This window comes from Budorcas taxicolor, chromosome 2 (assembly GCF_023091745.1).
Source record: "Budorcas taxicolor isolate Tak-1 chromosome 2, Takin1.1, whole genome shotgun sequence".
NCBI lineage: Eukaryota > Metazoa > Chordata > Mammalia > Artiodactyla > Bovidae > Budorcas > Budorcas taxicolor.
Window position 1 is genome coordinate 10,229,994 of NC_068911.1, and position 17,222 is coordinate 10,247,215.

The following is a 17,222-nucleotide window of genomic DNA, read 5'->3' on the forward strand; positions in this document are numbered from 1 at the left end:
CTTCCATGAATATGCAGGGTTGGTTGCCTTTAGGATGGACTGGTTTGATCTCCTTGCAGTCCAAGGGACCCTCAAGAGTCTTCTCCAACACCACAGTTTGAGCATCAATTGTTTGAAGCTCAGCCTTCTTTAGGATCCAACTCTCACGACCACTGGAAGAACCATACCTTTGAGTATACGAACTCTGTCGGCGAAGAAAAATAACTACCCCCATTGGTAGTTTAGGGTAAATCTCGGAATTCAGTGTGCAAATGCCTACACTGGAGGAAGTCCATCTCTCTTTTGTTAGTGTCACCATATCGTGATGACCCACACAATGAACAATTATTCTTGATCTTCCCAACCCAGGGATCGAACCTGGGTCTCCTGCATTGTGGGCAGATGCTTTACCATCTGAGCCACCAGGGAAGATAATTCTTTTTCACCATCTCATATCTACTCATTGTTCCAGTTTCCTCAATTCTCATGCATGTCTTTATACTGGAAGTAGTTTTAAATCCCATGGATGGAGGAGCTTGGTGGGCTATAGTCCACGGGTCGCAAAGAGTTGGACACGACTGAGCGACTTCACTTTCACTTTCAGTTTTAAACTTACGGGAAAGTTGCAAAAATAAAATAGTACAAAAAAGATCCATCTACCCTTTACTCAGATAGCAAAATGCTAATTATTTACCCTGTTTGTGATCTTCGTCTTTCCCGACCTCTGGCTCCAGATGGAGACACACATCTGGATTTCTTTTTTGATCTTGCCTAATTGCTCTGCTTAGGACCTCCAAGACAATGTTGAAAAGAAGTGGCAAGAACAGACATATTAAAAAAAAAATTAATCATTGATTTTCAGTGTGCTGGGTCTTTGTTGTTGCGTGCAGGCTTTCTCTCGCTGCAGAGACGGGGGCTACTCTTCCTTGCGGTGTGCAGGCTTTTCACTGCGGTGGTTTCTCTCTTGGAACACAGGGTCTAGGTGCAGGGGCTTCAGTAACTGTGGTGCGTGAGCTTAGCTGCCCCGCAGCATGTGAGACCTTTCTGAATCAGAGGTCGAACCCATGTCCCTTGCACTGGCAGACATATTCTTAACCAGTGGACCACCAAAGAAGTCCCAGACATACTTGTCTTGTTCCTGGTCTTAGGGGGAAAGTCTTCAATCTTTAAGTATGACATGATCTATATAAGTTTTTAAATAGATGCTCTTAATTATGATGAAAAAGTTCCCTTCGGTTCCTAGTTTCTTGAGCATTTTTTAAAAATCATGAAAGGTATTAGATTTTGTCAAATGCCTTTTTGCTACATCTATGGGGACAATCGTGTGGGTTTTGTCCTTTATTCATTATGTTGCTATTCTGTTGATTGATTTCCATACGTTGAGCTAATCTTGCCTTCCTAGGAATCACTATATGGTGATTCTGTGGTCAGGCCATTCAAGATGGCCATTCTCTTGCTCTTAGTACATCTCCCCACTCAACCACACCCTGCTTCACACACAGGACTACCTCCATCCTCTTAATTGCGGCTTAATTAGTAACTACCTACCTCGCTTGCCCCCTACCCCAACTGTTGGTTTCCCCAGTAACCGAAGAACCAATCAGACGTCAGTTCCTCCCTGTAAATGGGAGCCTCCTCCTCCGGGTTAGCAAAGGTTGCTGTCACTTCTCATCTGGTGTTTGCTGCACAAGGTGGGTGCTGCTCCAGGACTTTGCTTCAGCTGTGTAAGGTCCCTTGTCCAATAAGCCACTGATGTCTCTGTCGCTGGGCTTTTTCTTTGTTCTCAAGGTTTGCAGGCCTGAGGCTGGGGTACATACCCGACAGGTATGGATGTATAAACTTATGGCTGTTTTATTGAAGATTTTTGTTTATCTGTTAATAAGCAATACTGTTCTGTAGTTTCCTTGCGTTGTTTTGTCTGGCTTTTGTATCAGGGTGATACTGGCCTAACAGAATGAGTCGAGAAGTATTCCCTCCTCTATTTTCTGTAAGAGTTTTTGAAGTTCTGGTGTACATTCTTTAAACACTTGGTAGAACTCACCAGTGAAGTCATCTGATCCTGGGGTTTTGTTTGTAGGAAGCTTTTCAACGACTATTCAAAATTCTTGTTATGTGACTATTCAAAATGTGTGTTTTCTCTTTAGTCAGTTTCAGTAGTTTGTCCATTTCATTTAGGTGACTCAATTTGTTGGCGTTCAATTGTTTACTATTTGTGATAGGCAGATGCCCCCCCACCCACCGCTGCAAAAAAAAGATATCCAAAACCCATGAATTTTTATGTTACACGGCAAGGGGAAGATAGGATTAGGTGTCCTCACTGATAACCTTCAGAAAAGATTATCCTGCCTTATCCAGCTGGGCTCTGTGTAATCAATGTTTGGAGTATTTCAATGTGGAAAAGGAAGGCAGAGGGTCAGCACTGCAGTGATATATTTCGGGAAAGGCTACATTAATTCCTTGACCTTGGACTTCTTTTTCTTGGGCTCCTTGACCTTGACCTTGTTCCCCTGTCCTGGAAGCCTTTCCCCCCACATCACGCCGTGTCGGCTGGGAAGAGGACAGAATGGTAGTGATGCTCGGACATCCATCCACATCAAGGAAGCCTGGGTGCAGTACAGCTCAGCAAAGCTTGCACAGGGCGTTCTTCATTTCCAGGGAAGAGATGGGGTCCCTGCACACCTAAAAGACCTATGGGGCTTCCATGGGCTTCGCGTGGCCCAGATACTATATGTACCTGTGTAGACGTTGTGTCGGGGGTCTGCTGAGAGGTCTGTGTTGCAGATGGATCATGAGGTCCTGGTGTGTGTGCTGGGGGGTAGCTTCTGAGCACTTGTGGGGTCACGGCTGACGTCACTGGGGGCTCCCTAGGGGCCAATCGCCATTCTGAGCAGGGCACACTGATTGTCTTTTTGGATTTAAAACTATCTCCCTTACTTACAGGAGACAGAAAGATATCAATACTTCAGCATGTATTTAACCTAAATGGTTATAAAAACATTCAGTGTAATGGAATATCATCCATGATGTCAGGCAATCTGGAACTTTTTTGGTATCAAGAAGGAAGCTGTTCTACAAAGATGTCTTGAATGGTTCTGTCGTTTTCAAGCCAACCAGGAGAAAGACTATAAAGTCATACGTTGAATGTAAATATCTCTCTTCAAATAATGTACTTCTTTCTGAAAAGTTAAAATAGAGTGATTGCAGGTGCATCTGATTTATTTATTTCACTGTTGCTTTTTAGAGCAGAATCTGTAAGTATCCTATCCCTGATTGTACACAATTTGATCATTTAAGTTTAAAAATATATTCTTGGGAGTCAAGAATTTGTTTCTAAATGACTGTTGTTTTGAAACAACAGTCATTTAGAAACAAATGTTACACTGATTCTTCACACTAAATTCAGCAAGCACATCTGAGTGTATAGGATGCAGAAAGTCCCGACAGGATGTAGAAAGTCCCGGGTTTGGGACTCCAGGGTGGGAGTAAGATTCTGTGTTTCCCGCCACTAGCTGAGGGAGTCCTCGGCAAAAGCATCAATATAGGACTTCCCTGGCGGTCCAGGAGTTAAGACTGCACCCTTCCAATGCGGGGGGGCGTGGCTTCAATCCCTGGTCAAGGCACTAAGATGGCACATGCTGTTTGGTGTGGCCAAAAAAAAAAAGCAAAAATAGAACACGGTAGGTCACACTAAATGCTGGAAGCTCCTGCAGGAGTTGAGGTTCTGACTGTGCCCAGAAAGAAGGCGGATGCTGCTCAGAAGTCTACAGGATAGGAAGGGGAGCCTCAGCGAGGGATCAGCTTATATAAAAGCCCTGTGGGAGGGGGACTCAGGGCATGTACAAGGAACCACAGACAGAGCACCTGTCTGAAGAACGGAGGGAGGGTGATGGTGGGGGAGGCAGATGACACAGGAGGGGACACCAGAAAGAGCAGGAGGGGGACTTTCCTGGCGGTTAAGCGGTTAAGGTTCTGAGCTTCCACTGCCTGGGGCACAGGTTTGATCCCTGCTCTGCTCAGTTGGTAAAGAATCTGCCTGCAATGCAGGAGACCCTAGTTTGATTCCTGGGTTGGGAAGATCTGCTGGAGAAGAGAGAGGCTACCCACTCTAGTATTCTTGGGTTTCCCTTGCGGCTCAGCTAGTAAAGAATCTGCCCGCGATGTGTAAGACCTGGGTTCGATCCCTGAGTTAGGAAGATCCTCTGGAGAAGGGAACAGATACCCACTCCAGTATTCTGCCTGGAGAATTCCATGGACTGTGTAGTCCATGGGGTCTGAGCAATTTTCACTTCTCGGGCTTCCCTGGTGGCTCAGGGAGAGTCTGCCTCCAGTGCAGGAGACCCAAGTTCAATCACTGGTTTGGGAAGATCCCCTGGAGAAGGAAATGGCAATCCACTCCAACACTCTTGCTTGGAAAACCCCATGGATGGAGGAGCCTGGCAGGCGACCGTTCATGGGGTTGCAGAGTCGGACACAACTGAGCTACTTCACTCTCTCTCTCAGGGAGCTAAGATCCTGTGTGCCTCATGGGGTAGCCAAAAAAGAAGAGGAACAATAGGAGCATGGAAGGGAACTGGGACTTTACAGGTGATGCGGAGCCACAGACAATGTAAATGGGGAAAGACGAGAACGGATCCCAGCTTTCAAAGAATACACAATTGGGGTGGGGTAGGATGTATGGGATGGGCTGAGAAGAGATCCTCTGCCCCTCTGCCCAGATGTAAGGAGACTGGTCACGGGGCACAGGGCAGGAGGGGGCAGAAGGGGGTGGGTGGGGTTGGCCCACGACAGAGCAATTACAACAGAACTTCCGTTGGTCTCTGGGCCTTTTAGATCTTTTGGAAAAGGTGTTTTTTAGTAAAACTTACTGAGCTAAGTAATGCTGCAGGGAAATTCCAAAGTTTACGATTTTGTAGGAAACATTTTCAATCTCTGCAGTGGAGCTGGAAGATGGAGAAAGGACCTGAACACAGTGCGGTTGCCATAGCAACAAGTTGGTGTCCTGTCACCATGATGGCCCCAGCTGACCATCAACCATCATCATCAGCTGGGGGCCAGCAGGATTCTGGTCTCTGTGTGGCGAACAGAGCCACCCAACCCCATAGACCACCCCACCTGCATCGCCTTTGGAATGTTTGTGCATTTGGTAACAACCATCTTCTTCCTGTTGAACTTATGTGCTGGTAGTGAACTCATATGCTGCTTTTCTAGTAAAAAAAAGGCACTTGAGTTTCTTAACTCTGTCTCCATCTCTTTTATCTTAATATCTTCTCAGCAACTCAGACTGGACAGAAGTGGCTTAAGAGGGGAATATTTTAGAACACAGAAAACAATATTTAATAGACAAACTAAAGTAAAACGCCAGCCTGAAATACCTTTACAGTCACGTATGCCCAGAATCATAAGGATTCAGGCTACATATTAATACAATCTATTTTACAACTGTGAAATTGTTCACCTTAATGGCACTGTGCCAGATTCTACGTAAGTATACATGGATCTTTATGACTCTTTGCTTATTTGTTCAGATGAGCACTAATTAAAAGCTTTCATCACAGATAACTTTTAGAGAAGAAAGTTATTATAAAATGGTATTACCTTGAATACTATATTCATAGTAATTAGGATCTTCTGATTCTTTCTTGACTGACACAACTTCTGCTTTCAGTGAAATACCTTGGAATTCAATGGAAATTATAAAAGGATGTGTTAAACTCACCAACAGAGATGTGACCAGCTAATACACCTTCCAGGTTGTTTAATGCAGGTTGGATTAACACAGTAACACTGCAGTCAGCAAAAGAACTTGTAGCTCAGGCACTATGAACGAATGGGTTAATCTACATAAAAATATAAAAACACAACCTAAAAGGAATGAAAGACGGAGGGAAAGACGGAGGGAGGGAGAAAAAGAAGACAAGGAGAAAGAGGTCTAGTTCCCAGTTTGGAGAGATTTTCCCTTTCAAGATGGCTGAATATGTACATGTATTTACATGAAATACTATAAATCTTCTTCTGTAATGGGGCCTGAATTGGCACATATTATCTTCATTTACTTACTGCAACAGGATGAATGTCAAAACCTGGGGAAACTACATTAGTAAAACCAAAAGGCTTTATCAGGGAAAGGTGTGGGAGATGTCAAAAATTCGCCACGGAAGCCTCCCATGCCAGTATACACGCCTGTTTGCAACCTAACCTTCCCACTCCTGTTTTCTCCAAGTGGAAAACTACCCCCCCCTTGTAAACCTGGGGCTGGTCATGTGACTTGCTTCAGCCAATGGGATGTAGACAGAGGCTTGAAATGTGCCTGGGCCTGCCGCCTCTGCAGAGCGGCCTGTGAATGAACCTGGAGGATGTGAGGCTCAGAGGAGAGAGACCCAGCTCTGCTGCCTGAGGCCTCGACCCAGGAGGATGGCCAGCCCAGCCCGGAGGACGGCCTGGTCCACACACAGATGTGTGAGAAAGACGGAATCACGGTTTGAAGCCACTAGGTTCTGGGGTGCAGGCGGTCTTTTATACTGCAATAGATAACTGATATTGAAGTATACATATAATCTGTGAAAGTTAACAGAGGCAAAAACAGTAATTGTGACACAGCTTGGGATTTCACTGTTCACCATTAACAAGTTCCGGGGTGGGGGTGGGGGCCTTCTGAAATAAACAGCTCTGTTGGCATAGGGATAGTGAGATGGGGTATTAAAGAATGTGATTTATCAAAAGGGCTTCCCTGGTGGCTCAGTTGGTAAAGAATCCACCCGCAATGCGTGAGACCTGGGTTCGATCACTGGGTTGGGAAGATCCCCTGGAGAAGGGAAAGGCTACCCACTCCAGCGTTCTGGCCTGGAGAATTCCAAGGACTGAATAGTCCATGGGGTCTCAAAGAGTCTGACACGACGGAGCGACTCTCATTTTTCACATATCACCAGCCTGAATTTTTGTTTGAAATGTGTGTAGCTTTTGTAACTTACAGTCAAACTTTTAGGTACAACTTCCAAGTTGATTAGACGCTAATGCCTCTACTCACAAACATCTGATAAATATGTGATGGCTGGGCTGTCAAAGAAAAACTCCCGTTCAATGCAGGCAACTGAAAGCAGATTTGATGCTGCGGAATGCAGAATGTGTTTGAAATGGTAGTGAAAACAGGCTGGCTTCAGCTTTTCCTCAACACATAAGGAGGGGGAGGGGGACATTCAAAAGGCAAAACCCGTTTAAACAGCTGTTCGCTGCGCCAGGTGCTACACAGACATTGTGGGAAGTAAGGCCAAGGGATGGTCAGCTCTCAGAAGCCTGTAGGCAGCTGGAAGCAATCCGTACCATGAAATTCACAGCAGAAAGTCACATTATTAGGGAACACATATTGTATCTTAAAGGGAACCACATCTCCAAAGAGAGACCTCAACAAAAGAGGCCTATTTTAAGGCCAGTGGGAATGGCTCATTCACGCTACAGCTGGTGAGGAAGGAGAGGGAGGCGGGGTCCGGGGGTGGGGCATGGTCCCGTGAAAGGGCCCCCCTCAGGGAGGGCTAACAACCGCTCAGTCTCATCCCATCTGTTTTCCCAGTTTCTGACAGGAAACTGTGGCTTGGGGGTTTTGAATTCTCCGTGACCAACAGAGACACAGGCAGAATGTATCTGAAATGCATCATGGCTAAGATTAGAGGGGCTTCTCTGGCTCAGCAGTACAGAATCCGCCTGTAATGCAAGAGACACAGGAGATGAGGGTTTGATCCCTGGATCAGGAAGATATCCTGATGGAGGAAATGGCAACCCACCCCAGTATTCTTGCCTGGGAAAGCCCATGGACAGAGGAGCCTGGTGGGGACAGTCCATAGGGTCACAACGAGTCGGACATGACTGAGAACACACATATCCCTAAGATTAAAGGGGCATCATGTATAAGGGGGATGAAGACTACACAGCTGAATTCTACCAGCAGAAATCCTCGGCTCCTCGTTGACTTGTGTTGGTTTTACCTAGAATAACTACAGTGGGCAAGCACTCTTATTTTTCAGACCATGATATTTAAGGTGGAGCTTCCACCAAGCACACATTTCCATGTAGACAGGAGTGACCCTAATGTATGACAAGGGAGAGGTCAGGCTCTCCTGCCCCGAGGGACTGGGGGAGGCAGCCGGGTGCAAACCACACCCTGACACCTTCAGAAAGGTGGATGCTCTGACCTCCATTTCACTGAAGATAAAGTCTCTCTTTGCCTTTCCTCTACATGTATTCTTAATATTGAATATTTTTCTTTTAGATTCTCTCATACTTAATTTTAACTTTTGGAAGTTTGGAACTGTTTCTTATTTTTAGATTGCTTTTCTCAACATTATTAAATTGTAGTTTTACCCCCTTATGGTAGTAGGTGGTTTAGTTACTAAGTCGTGTCCAGTTCTTTCTTCCCTAGGGACTGTGTGCCTCCAGGCTCCTCTGTCCATGGGATTCTCCAGGCAAGAATACTGGAGTGGGTTGCCACTTCCTTCTCTAGGGGATCTTCCTGACCCAGGGATCAAATTCTTGTCTCCTGCATTACAGGCAGATTATTTACTGCTGAGCCACCAGGGAAACCCTTTACTCCATTATAGCCAGTTTGCATTCATCTTTATCTTTCTGAGGTTTGAGCGTTAGTTTTATGTACTTGTTTATTTTAGGCTGCCTAAGCTTTTAACTTCTAATGCTTTCAATATTTTTCCATCCCTTGATGAAACATTTGACTTTTAAATTTTTTCCTATTTTTAACCTTTAACATTTTCCCTTAATGCCATTTTTCTTTTTTCTTTTCTTTTTTGAGAAGTGGGAGAGGCAGGGATGGGGGTTAACTGCTCTTATCCATCAAAGAGGGATTTCTTTTCTGCCAATATAGATTATCGTAGTAATGCATGTCTATTGTAGAACATTTAGAAATTAGAGTGTAAGAAAGCAAGAAAACAAGTTGTTTATTCATACTTTATTCATAAATCAAATTCATAATTCCAAATGTATAAGACTTTTTTTTACCTATTTAACAGTCAAGGTATAATTTCCATACGATTAAAATAATACTTTACCTACAAATATATCTACTTAGTGACCTCATGGACTGTAGCCTGCCAGGATCCTCTGTCCATGGAATTCTCCAGGCCAGAATACTGGAGTGGGTAGCCGTTCCCTTTTCCAGGGGATCTTCCTAACCCAGGGATCAAACCCAGGTCTCCCGCAATGCAGGCGGATTCTTTACTGTCTGAACCACCAGGGAAGCCCAATAACATTTTAGTAAGTCAAGAAAAGGAAATATATGGTATATGATTGGGAATAATGAATAAAACTGACAGTTTTCTTGTCTTATTGCATTAACTAGGACTTTCAGTATGATATTGAATGGGAGTGATGAGAGGGGACATCCTTACTGATCTTAGTGGGAAAAATTAGTTTCTGACCATTAATTATGATGTCAGCTACAGGTTTTTTGGAGTTTTTTTTATCAAGTTGAGGAAGTTCCCCTCTATTCCTGATTTACTGAAAGTACCATTTTTACGTAAAATGTGCAGTGAAAGTGAAAGTCGCTCAGTCGTGTCTGACTCTTTGGGACCCATGGACTGCAGCCCGCCAGGCTCCTCTGTCCGTGGAATTCTCCAGGCCAGAATACTGCAGTGGGTATTAAAAGGAGTCAAATAATGACCTGCTGAATACCTTATTCTACAAGCATCAGTATACATACCAGAATCTTCCATGGGTTCAGTCTTCACACGGATGGGGGTGCAGCTAAAAGGAGAAGGGAACGCTGGTCAAGATGGGCAGGAAAAGAACTGCCCACAGGCATCTGGACACACTGAGCCCACTCCCCAGATCTCCGTGATGTCACGGTTCCCCTCCCCTCATCAAACTGAAGGCACAGCTACCTCGACTTTAATTTCGTAAAGTTAAATGACACCATGAAGAAAGTTAAAGGTGTCAACAGAATATAGTTTCATAATCCCAAATATCCCTTTGAATAAGGAATATGTAACAAATAAGCCATTCCATACTCTAAAGGCTAACACACTGGGTTTAGATGTAGAGGTAATTTTTTATTTGTTCCTTACCTTTCGCTTGGTGATGTCACTGACTTATCAGTGTCGGTTACCATCCCAGGCCCACCTGTGCAGGAGTAAAGACACACGCTAGCTGGTTTCATGCATCTTGAAACATGACAACATTCAAAAGCATATAAAGGGAAGGGAAATACAGAGAGGACTGAACTCCAGGTTCCAGGTCATCAGAGAAGGGCAGTAGAGAGACCAGCTCAAAGCAGCCCCCAAGGACTGGGCCACCTGTGTGGGCAAGATGGGGGCTGAACAGCAGACAGGGGCCAGAGTGACCTCCAGCAGGTTACTAAGCCTCCCCGTGCCTCAGTTTCCTCATCTGAGGATGGTGGTTGAGTAAGGATTAATTCATCCATGCAAGGTGCTTAGAACAGTGTCCATCACAGAAGGTGTCAGCGGTTATTATCATTATTCTGTAAGGACGATACAAGCCACCTGGGACAGCGGTCACCAGCCACCCCTCATGCTCCAGTCCCTCCTTTAAGGTGAGCTGGGCCCCCAGGAACTCACAACTGCTCCAGAAATACTTGCTCTGTGAGAAGTCCAGGCACAGGACTGTCTCATCACCGTCTGTACCCCGAGGTGCATCTTGTGGACAGTGAGACCCCCGCCCACCCCAGCCACTTGGTTTCTGCACCTAGGTAGGCCCAGCAAGACCTGGTCTTTCATGAACCTTTCATGACCCAAGGTTTCCAACTACACCCAGAACAATGATCTGAGAAAACAAGAAGTGGGCGTAGATGGATCTCTAAATGCTCCTGGTAAGACTGCTTCTTTTTTGGTCCCTTCATCATTATGAGGAGATTATGAGTGGTCCTGGGTTCCCAAACATAGTCTCCAACACCCTGCACAAGCCTTCTGCCTGACCACATGGAATGGGCTTCCTGGGGGAACCAAGCTGTTAAGACCCTGCTTATCTTGGCGGCCAGCTTCTCTGGGAAGCTCTTCTGACCACACAATTCTAACCCTTTCGCAAGGGCTCTCACGGTTGCCACCCCTGGTTCTCTGAACAGTCTCATTCCTTCTCGCAGACATCTCAGAAACACAGGAATACCACACAGCCCAGACCTACTCCTGAAGCCCAGGACGCCTGGCCCATAGCTGGTGCACAAAGACCAGTCTCCTCACATTCCTATGCGTGTGGACAAGGCAGGTCTCCTGCCCTGTGAAGGCTGGAAGCAGAAGTCCGCTGGCTCGCAAGCTGGAGGAGGCTGGTGTCTCGGCTCCTGGGCTGGGTGTGTGTGCTTCCCTGAGCTGTAGTCCCTGCAAACATCTCCCCAGGTCCTGGGATCAGGGGTGGCCGCCACAATGCAGGAAAGGCACAGCCTAAACAAGTTTTAGAAGGTGCCAAACTTGCACTTTAACTAAGAAAAGCAACCTGGGCAGTCAGCAAGTAGGAGAAGCTGTCACTTACCTGGCTGATTCGCTGGACCCGGGAAAGGTCTGCAAAAGAACCCCATAAATTAACACCTGACATGCACACACCAGACACACAGAGTAAACATCTGAAGAACCAACTTCTAAACGTAAGGGGACAAGGGCTTCCTTGGGGGCTTAGTGGTAAAAAAAATCTGCCTGCCAATGCAGGAGACATGGGTTTGATCCCTGGTCTGGGAAGACCCCACAGGCCGCGTAACAACGAAGCCCGTGCGCCATAGCTACTGAGTCTGTGCTCTAGAGCCCATGAGCTGCAACTACTGAAGCCCGCGTGCCCTAGAGGTGGTGTTCGGCAACAAGGGAAGCCACTGAAGTGAGAAGCCTGCGCATCATGGCTAGAGAGGAGCCCCTGCTCGCCGCAACTACAGAAACACCCATGCAGCAGTGGAGCCCCAGCAGAGTCAAAAACAGATACATCAAATCATTTAGATAAATACAACAACCCCAATAAATAAATGCAACGGGACAGATTGAACCAACTGAAATTAAGTTGTCAATTTATCTTCAGATGAACCAGCTGTGAGAAAAGGGGGAGAGCCTGTCACCTGTTGATGAGGAATGAAATCCCCGCTTTGTTCTCCAAAATCCACTTCAGCGTTGCAAGGTCATAGTTCTCAGGGTGTTGGAAGGGGACCCCTTCTGGGAGCCCCTGCACCACTACAGCCTCCTGGTCCGTCAGCATCTTCTCGTAAGGAACAGGTACCATGGCGGTTGTCCCCAAGGCTTTGCCTGGAAGCATCAGCAGGATATCTTTAAACAACAGGAGCATAAGAAACCCTGACCATCAATTTCAGTTAATGCCATAAACCCAGGTGGTGACATTTGGCTCCAAAGTTTATTAAAATCCTAAAGTGTCCCATGCTGCTATATCTCAAGTTCGTAACATTTCCAATCAAAGGGCCAAAAGAATACATAGAATCTGTTTTCCTTTAAATCTTCACAGAAGAGAAAATAACAGGTTGCATAATCTATAAAAACATTGAATCAGTATGCTGTACACTGGAAACTAATGTAAGGCAAGTCAACGATATTTCAATAAGGAAACTAACTAAAAATAATCCATTTCTGAAAGAAAAGACAATGCCAGGTCTTTTTGTCGCTTCTCTTGGCGGTTGCACGATCCAGGGTACTCGCTCTGGTGCACCCAGGGCCTCAGGGAACACCCTGCGTGGTTACTCACGGTGCTGCCAGCTGAGGATGGGGGCCCGGCCCAAAGCTTACCTGTCCCTGTGTCACACGGTGCAGACCAGGCCTTGCCTGTAGAGAGCCGAGGCCTCATGTCACCACCTGGAGCTGTGACAGTCTCTCTGCACCACTGGCCATCCCCACGGTGCTGGAGCCCCATTTCTCATAGGGAAGTATAACCTGAGACCCTAAGATCCCCTAGCTGGGGTCCCCAAATACAGATGCTCACTGCACGTCACACAGATGTATGCAGCTGTATAGGAAAGAGGAGCCAGGCCTGAAGATGCTCATGGGCTTCTAATGCAAATATAACACCTGCAGACGTCCTTGTTATCTAGCTTGTAAGTGGTTTTGTGTTTTGTGTATGTGTGTGTTTTAAATGCACTGTGTGGCATGCTAGATGTTACTTCTGGCATAGTACCACGCCCCTGGCAGTGGAAGCACAGATTCTTAACCATTGGACCACCTGGGAACACCCCTATCTAAAGCATTGTGTAGGTATTTAAAAAAAAAACGAAAACCGTCTCAGGGGAGTGAGGCTCGGGAGGGAGGGGATATATGTGTAATTATGGCTGATTCATGTTGTGGTACGGCAGAAAGCAACACAACATTGCAAAGCAATTTTCCTCCAATTAAAAAATAAATTAAAAAAAAATGTCCTGTCTCCAGGCCTGTGGGGAGACCAATGAGGATGAGGCTGGTGTGTGAACCAACCATGAACATCTGTCATAACTACATGGGCGTGGGGAGGGGGCTCCACAAAGACTGAAGGCTGACAAATGGGAAGAGACCAGGTTGATCTGGTACTTAACTGGCTGTTCGCTTGATGAAAATGTGGATTTCTCTAATGTTAGAGATGGTTTATATAGTCATGCTGATAAAATGATCTCTAATACCATCTTTGCCAACAAAGGTCCGTCTAGTCAAGGCTATGCTTTTTCTAGCAGTCATGTATGGGTGTGAGAGTTGGACTATAAAGAAAGCTGAGCACCAAAGAATTGATGCTTTTGAACTGTGGTGTTGGAGAAGACTCTTGAGAGTCCCTTGGACTGCAAGCAGATCCAACCAGTCCATCCTAAAGGAGATCAGTCCTGGATGTTCATTGGAAGGACTGATGTTGAAGCTGAAACTCAAATACTCTGGCCACCTGATGAGAAGAGCTGACTCATTTGAAAAGACCCTGATGCTGGGAAAGATTGAAGGCAGGAGGAGAAGGGGATGACAGAGGATGAGATGGTTGAATGGCATCACCAACTCATTGGACCTGGGTTTGAGTAAACTCCGGGAGTTGGTGATGGACAGGGAGGCCTGGTGTGCTGTGTGGTTCATGGGGTCACAAAGAGTCGGACACGACTGAGCAACTGAACTGAATACCATCTTTGTGGGTTTCCCTAGTGGCTCAGCAGTAAAGAATCCACCTGCCAGTGCAGGAGACGAGGGTTCCATCCCTGGGTCGGGAAGATCCCCTGGAGAAGGAAATGGCCATCCACTCCAGTATTCTTGCCTGGAGAATCCAATGGATAGAGGAGCCTGGGGGCGGCTACAGTCCATGGGGTCACAAAAGAGTCCAACATGACCGAGCAACTAAACAACCTCACCATCTTCTGTAGTGAACTAGTCAGGGAATGAATGCCGAAGGTGAGCTTTACCGTAACAAAGGCAGAAATAGTCTTCGACAGCTTTTCTGAGGATTTCTGTTTCTCCCGAATCAACCTGCATCCCGCTGGCGTTGGCGGGGCCTGGGGGCTTCACCTCCTGTGGCCCTTCAGCAACACCTGTGAATGAGCCATCAGTACAAAGTCAGAAGCCAGGCATCTGTACAGTACATTTCCTTAATATCCATGCTTCCAGTACTGAAAGGAAAAAGGGGGAAAGGAACTGACATAAAACAAGATCTTTTAATTAAAAAAATAGGGTAAAATAACAAGGTGATAGCCTCTGAAATGACTCTATGGATAAACAATCAATAATTCAACGTATGAGGAAATAGAATTTAGTAGTTCAAAGGGAAATATCATAGAAAATTATTTACTACTGAGTTTGCAAGTCACTAGGCAGGAAGACCCTCAGAACTGGAGAGATTTAGAACCAGCCCCCCAGTGATAAGCTCTGAACAAAATCTTAAGATGAATTACTTCTTTTTTTGGCCACGCTCGTAGGATCCTTGTTCCCTGATCAGGGATTGAACCCATGCACCCCTCACTGGAAGCATGGCGTCTCAACCATCGGACCACCAAGGAAGTCCTAAGACCGATTACATGAAAGCTTTGAAGAACAGTCAGAAACAGGCAAAACCAGAAAGGAACGGTGTCCTTGAGAGAAGGGAAGAACACACGGAGTGAGATGCACGCTGACCTGGCTTTTCCCGTGTGGGAATTCCTTACTTCCCGTGGGGTTCCGAGGGAAATAGAGCTTAACCAAAAAAGCAGCTAGGGGTAAAGAATCTGCCTGCCAACGCAGGAGACGCAAGATCCCTGGGCCGGGAAAGTTCCCTGAAGGAGGAAATGGCAACCCACTCCAGTATTCTTGCCTGGAGAATCCCATGGACAGGGGAGCCTGGTGGGCTACAGTCCATGGGGCCGCAAAGAGTCGGACACCACTGAGCGCCTGGGCACTAACAGCAGCAGACTTGTTGAAATGAGGAAATCTACGTCACAGGTCGGGACTGCCGCTGTGGTTAGACACTGAAGGGGAAGCTCTGGAGAAGAGTGAGTCACGAGGTGGGAGACCCAATATCATCACAGCAACTTCCCTCGGATTCTTGTTGTTATTATCGGTGCTAAGTCGTGTCCCACTCTTTGCGGCCCCACGGACTGTAGCCCCGCCAGGCTCCTCTGTCTATGGGATCTCCCAGGCAAGAATACTGGAGTGGGTTGCCATTTCCTCCTCCAGCGGACCTTCCCGGCCCAGGGATCGAATCCATGTCTCTTGCATTACAGGCGGATTCTTTACCATCTGAGCCACCAGAGAAGCCTCAACTGGTTCTCCACCTGTGCAAGCACCGGGTGAGGCTTTAGGTAGAAGCAACGTTTGGAAGCTAAATTGTTTAGCAGAGATTTAACAGCCAACAGGGTTTAAACATATTTAAACAGGGTTATAGGATTCGCCGGGTTTGGGAAGCTTGTTGAACACTTTTTAAAACTAAGGGGCACATCTTAGGAGGAGGGGCCTCCCTCCGAGACTAAGAGGGACGGATGCTCCAGGGCCAAGGGCATCACTTGTCCACATGGGGACCAGGTGACCTGCCTGCCAGAACAAAATGCAGTTTTATTTAGCAGACCTTTACAACATAGCATGCATAATACCCGGTATGAAATTTAAAATTAGTAGCGACTTCCCTGGCGGCCCAGTGGTCAAGACTCTGGGCTCCCAATGCAGGCGGCATGGGTTCAGTCCCTGCTTGGGGAAGTAAGATACCACATGCTGTACAGCACAGCAAAAAAAAAAAAAAAAAAAACCCACAAGCTACACACACACACAATTAGGAGAAATGTGAAGAAGCAGGAAGATGTGACCCATGATCAAAAGAGAAAAATAGCAATTTATAGACTCAGAACCACTAATGACTCAGTTGAAATGACCAAATAAGGACTTAAGACAACTGCTATAAACACACGAAGGACTTTATATAGCCATGGTGAACACAACAAATGAATATAAGGGGAATTCCAACAGAGAAATGAAAATGCTAACCAGAGAAAGAAGAAAGAGAATGGAGTTTTAGAAATGGAAAACAGTTGGAAATTAAAATCTCCCCAGATGCACAGTGCCCCAGATATGGCAGGAGGAAGAACCAGTGTCCTCAAAGAAACGCCAGTAGAAACTCCAATCTGAAGCTTGAATATAAAAAGGAAAAGGGGACACCCACACACAAAAGGAACAGAGCCTTAATGACCTGTGAGACAATAAAGAGCAATTTCCCCTCTCTCTGTAAATGAAGAGAACTGGAATAAATATTTGACGAGATGATGGCCGGAAACATCCACTGTTGACGAAGACGTCAACCTGCAGATTCAATAGACTCCACAGACCAAGTAAGGCAGAAACAAAGAAGGTCATAAATGGGCATTTCATGGTCAAATTGCTAAAAACCAAAGATGGGACAGAGCTGGGGAAAAACATACATTACCTTCAAGGGAACAAAAATAAGAATTCTAATTTTGTTATCTAAAACAGTGGCAGCCAGGAGACAATGGAATGGAAACATCTGAAGGGCTGGAGGAAGGAAATTTTCCGGCAGTCCAGCAGTTAGGATGCCATGCTTTCACTGCCGAGGGCGCAGGTTCAATTCCTGGTTGGGGAACTAAGATCCCATAAGCTTTGTGGCATGGCCAAAAAAAAAAAAAAAAAGCCTGGAGAGGAAAAAACTGTCAAGCCAGGAGGTTTCATAGCAAGTGAAAAACAGTCTTCAAAAGGCAATAGGAACCTACTGTACGGTGGCCCAGGGATCTGTATTCAGTAACCCATAATGAAAAACAATCGGGAAAAATATATAAACATAGGTATGACTGAATCACTTTACTGTACACCTGGAACTAACACAGCATTGTAAAATCA

The 17,222-nt window shown here is 46.0% G+C and overlaps 1 protein-coding gene and 1 non-coding gene across 3 annotated transcripts in view; both read right to left on the reverse strand.

Annotated features, from left to right (window-relative positions):
* Positions 1-17,222, reverse strand: part of LOC128062301 (general transcription factor II-I repeat domain-containing protein 2) — a 47,768-nt gene that overhangs the window by 10,361 nt on the left and 20,185 nt on the right. Inside the window, exons 4-9 of one of the 2 annotated variants that reach the window (XM_052654738.1) lie at positions 14,315-14,440; positions 12,026-12,209; positions 11,458-11,486; positions 10,044-10,098; positions 9,680-9,723; positions 5,575-5,652 (exon numbers count right to left, since the gene is read on the reverse strand). In XM_052654738.1, coding sequence (XP_052510698.1) covers positions 5,575-5,652; positions 9,680-9,723; positions 10,044-10,098; positions 11,458-11,486; positions 12,026-12,209; positions 14,315-14,440 — 516 coding nt within the window. The remainder of the gene's footprint in view (positions 1-5,574; positions 5,653-9,679; positions 9,724-10,043; positions 10,099-11,457; positions 11,487-12,025; positions 12,210-14,314; positions 14,441-17,222) is intronic. The other variant, XM_052654747.1, reaches the window with a different exon arrangement.
* Positions 337-408, reverse strand: TRNAC-ACA (transfer RNA cysteine (anticodon ACA)). Its single transcript has one exon. It is a non-coding gene; the product is annotated as a tRNA-Cys (tRNA).